This window comes from Carex rostrata, chromosome 34, assembly GCF_964058835.1.
Source record: "Carex rostrata chromosome 34, lpCarRost1.2, whole genome shotgun sequence".
Lineage (NCBI taxonomy): Eukaryota > Viridiplantae > Streptophyta > Magnoliopsida > Poales > Cyperaceae > Carex > Carex rostrata.
Window position 1 is genome coordinate 4,656,717 of NC_135951.1, and position 3,914 is coordinate 4,660,630.

The following is a 3,914-nucleotide window of genomic DNA, read 5'->3' on the forward strand; positions in this document are numbered from 1 at the left end:
ACAATTTTTGCCCATCTAGAAAAATAGTAAAAAATATAGAAAAATATAAAATTTAGTTTGCAAGTACATTTCCATATGAAAATCATATTGAATGATTCATATCAACTTTTTGAATTTTTAAAATAGAAATATGAGTCCATAACACGATAAAACACATATTACCATAGCCAAATTCAATTAATAAAGTATTTGAGTTTGAATTGATAAATATGAAATTATAAAATTTTAATGAGAAAATATTAAAAAAATAATGTTTTAACCACTATATTCTAACTAATTTAATTTCTCTATATTGTACATGTGACATGAATTGTGTCATAACATTTTGAATAAAGTTAGTGTGTGTTGTGCTCAACAATGAACTTATACTGTCCTATCAGAATCCTCACGAGTATTAAAGGGACCTTGTGCATTTCATTTCAGGTCGGATTGGCCTGGATTCCGATCGAACGGTCCAGATATAAATAGATATGGCTGGCCCTTCCTGACTGTGGGTCCCAGACCGCTTCCACCTTCTTCATCTTATGTGCATCGCGGGTAATGATATATTCTATACCGACCTATGAAATTATGTTCTTAGTTTTATATTTTGAAACTTAGACCACATTCCAATATAAACCAGTGCAAGGACTTTCCTTCTTTTAGTTTATTTTATACCATTCCATACCAGTGTTGTTAACCGAGCTAGTACCTCATGAAGTACCAGTACTGGCATAGATCTGGTCTAATTCTTGTGTGATGGCAAATCATTATATGAAAATTTACACGTATATCACAGCATTAGCGAGGTATATACCCGTAAAAATTTACAACAGGGCAGACATGCCTAATCTCCCGCGTATAAATTTAATTAATTAGTTAGCTCATAAGACCCGCAGTACTGGGAATTCCCGTTGAATCCAACCACTTATTGTCATTGATGAAAGATGCTACAGTATAATAAGCTGCATCGCTTTTCCTGAGTACTTTGAATCCAGCCCACTTCACCCTTTTCTCAGTGGCGGCACCGGGTCCCTTGTTGCCGTATTCCCCATAGGATAAGGTATTTAGCCCCACATTGGTGTTCATCCAAGGCATCCACCCCTGTTCATGGATTAGGTCGCCAATTGTGGACTCAATGATCATGGTTACGGAGTACTCCTTCCATGGTCGGCCAAGAAAGTTTGCAGTCGATAAGCGGTTTGCTTCAAAATCCTTGGCAGCAAGAATCTCACAGTTGTGAAATACAATTCCCGTTTTCATATTCGGGTCAGTACGCCCTGTTTAAACAAATTACGATTAATAACCAGTAAGTGAAACTAATATATATTCGAGCTTTGGAGATTCTTACCATTAGCGGTGATGACATTCTGTGCGCCTAGTTGTGGACTGTTTACAACGATTTTAGAGTTCTGGAAAACCACGGCGGAGTTTCCAAAGATGAAGTCAATGGTACCAGAAATTGTGCAATCACGGAAGAATTGTCGCCCTGTGTGGGTATAAAGGGTATCTTGGAATCCATCAATTTTGCAATTATAGAAAGTAATGTATTCTGCACTGGTGCGAACTGCCACGGCCGGGAACCCATTTGCCCCTGCAGTGTTACTAAATCCCATATCCTTGGCAATGAAGTTTTGTCCTTCTATCGCTGCAGAGTGAGACATACATACATATATATATATATATATATATATATATATATATATATATATATATATATATATATATATGTTTGTGTTACATGATGTTTAAAAATCATTAATGGATATTTTATAAAATTGTAGATCAAATTTGTGAGATATATGTAGATGCATCATTGCATTGTAGAATTGAAAAAACAAAGTCACATGCAATATATGTGACTGTCACAATCGATTTGGGTTCGCAAAATGTACAATGATAATGTTTTCGGTTAGTTCGACCTAGAAAGAAAGAAAGACGGAGAGGAAGAGAAGAGGAAGAGCAAGAGGCTTACCGAATACGGATTCGAGCTTGGTGACTGAACCTTGATCGCTCATTTTCCCAGTAACAATAGTTTTGTCCATCCCATCACCATGCATGGTCAACTTTTGCTTGTCCATCGGCACCAGAACCTTCTCCTCATACACCCCAGCCTTGACATAAATCACGTATCGGTCGTTCATGTAATTGGTCGGGATGTTCTTAATTGCATCACTTATGGTCATGTAGTCACCACTCCCATCCTTTGCCACGGTTACATCCGGCTTCAAACTATAACAAAAATTGTAATACTTAATCAATTACCTTTCTTTGAAAAAATTACCTTAAACTTGGTTAAAAAATATTTTGCGCTAGACTCTATGTTGTACATCATTAACTTGGTTGGTTACAAAAGTACCTAGCAGTTTGCAACAACTTCCTGTCTCCAGCAGATAACCACGTGGGATAACCATGTCGATCTAAGTTATAACCCAATAGCTTCCTGCTTGCTCCAACGTGAGATTTGGTCTTTGCAACGGATGACGAAATGCTATTGATCACCCCCAAAGCGTTGCTACTTGTCACAGTAGCATTGTTCAAAATCTGATCCATCTCTGAGTTTAGTTTCTTGTTCTCAAAGCCATCCACGCATGTGTACATAAATGTCATTGATGCCGTCAACATGTGAACGATATTATTGGCCTCAGCAGTCAAACTTTCAATATCTTTGTCTCCCAAAAGATCAACCGCAGATTTTGCATAATGTAAAGCATCGGTGAGGAGCTTCTGGCAATCGGCCATTGCTGCAGCTGATCTACCAACCATTTTGTTGTTAGTAACATCAGCAAAGCGGTTGACAGCGATTGTCAACTCTTTTTGCGTGGCTTCGATGAAACTTTTAAAAACTTCAGTCTGCACTGACGGGCTTTGAGCCAATGAGGCATCGAATCTACTGTCCTGTGATCCCGAGGATTTACGTGATAGTTGAAACAACATGAGTTCACATGATTCTTTGTGAAGAGCTGTTGAGCAGAAAGAGTTCCTTGGCCTGTTGGAGGTGCGGATGTCAGATCTAGCTTCACCCGCACATACTATGATCATCACCAAAAGTGATGCAAGAAGACTAGCAACTGTTTCTTTCGCCATTTTGTGTGTATTTTTTTTTCCGTGCGAGATGTAGCTAGATCAATAGGAGCACAGGAGAGCAGAAGAGCAGAAGAGCTTGAACTGATTCAAGCTCCCCCAATTTCGACTATTCCCTTGTGAAGTTGTGATGATAGAGAAAGGATTAAGGGAGTTATATATACATGGAGATGTTACCTAATTAACTAAAGATAGAACTATCATTGGAACCTCTTCGGGTTAAATTAACAGTCTTATTTGCATGAGCAACAGTGTGTTTTATATTTTCCATTTTTAGGGGTGTCTTGTTGGTGATATCTAGATATATATATCTAGAGTAAATTATGTAAGCACATTTGGGTAAAAAAAAATATGTTCAATACTATACAAGTTAGAGAGATCAGGGTGATACAGACTCCATAAGGCCGAGCACTAAGACGGTTCTTTTTCTCTTACTTAAATTTCAATATATCTTCATTGTTGTTAAGACCATGTTAAACATTTTTGGACTTGGATAAAATAAATTAATAATATTTTAACATCGGATATAAGTAGTGGCAGAGGGAGGCACTTGCCTACATCTAGCTCAAATTGTTTTTCAAAATATGCTTCTTAATTTTGTCATTTCTTTTAGAAAAATATTATAAAATATACTTATGTTTAAAATATATAATTTTGGCCCCCCTTTGTCATATTTCCTGACTTTGCTTCTGAATATAAGCATAAAACAAATATGACCTTGCCTATCATATTTCCTGACTTTCCTTTCTTTGCGTTATAACCATTGACCATTGATTGATCATATACTGAAAAGAGAACTTTCTACATTTTTCTTATATGCCCAAAATACAAATAAAATAACAACTAGAACA

The 3,914-nt window shown here is 36.8% G+C and overlaps 1 protein-coding gene across 1 annotated transcript; it reads right to left on the minus strand.

Annotated features, from left to right (window-relative positions):
* Window positions 1-727: 727 nt before the first annotated feature.
* Window positions 728-3,128, minus strand: LOC144549074 (pectinesterase-like). The gene is made up of 4 exons (XM_078297827.1): window positions 2,339-3,128; window positions 1,955-2,211; window positions 1,331-1,627; window positions 728-1,259 (listed from the first exon to the last, which is right to left on the minus strand). Exons 1-4 carry the CDS (start codon window positions 3,064-3,066, stop codon window positions 859-861), a joined length of 1,683 nt encoding a protein of 560 aa, XP_078153953.1. The 5' UTR covers window positions 3,067-3,128; the 3' UTR covers window positions 728-858.
* Between the last annotated feature and the right edge of the window lie 786 nt (window positions 3,129-3,914).

What these genes read in the sequence shown, in the direction of transcription:
- LOC144549074 (XM_078297827.1), bottom strand. Translation starts at nt 3,066, where the DNA reads ATGGCGAAAGAAACAGTTGCTAGTCTTCTTGCATCACTTTTGGTGATG. An exon ending in CAAGCTCGAATCCGTATTCG is followed by an intron (nt 1,628 to 1,954) that starts GTAAGCCTCTTG and finishes CTCACTCTGCAG; the next exon opens with CGATAGAAGGACAAAACTTC. An exon ending in GAATGTCATCACCGCTAATG is followed by an intron (nt 1,260 to 1,330) that starts GTAAGAATCTCC and finishes TTGTTTAAACAG; the next exon opens with GGCGTACTGACCCGAATATG.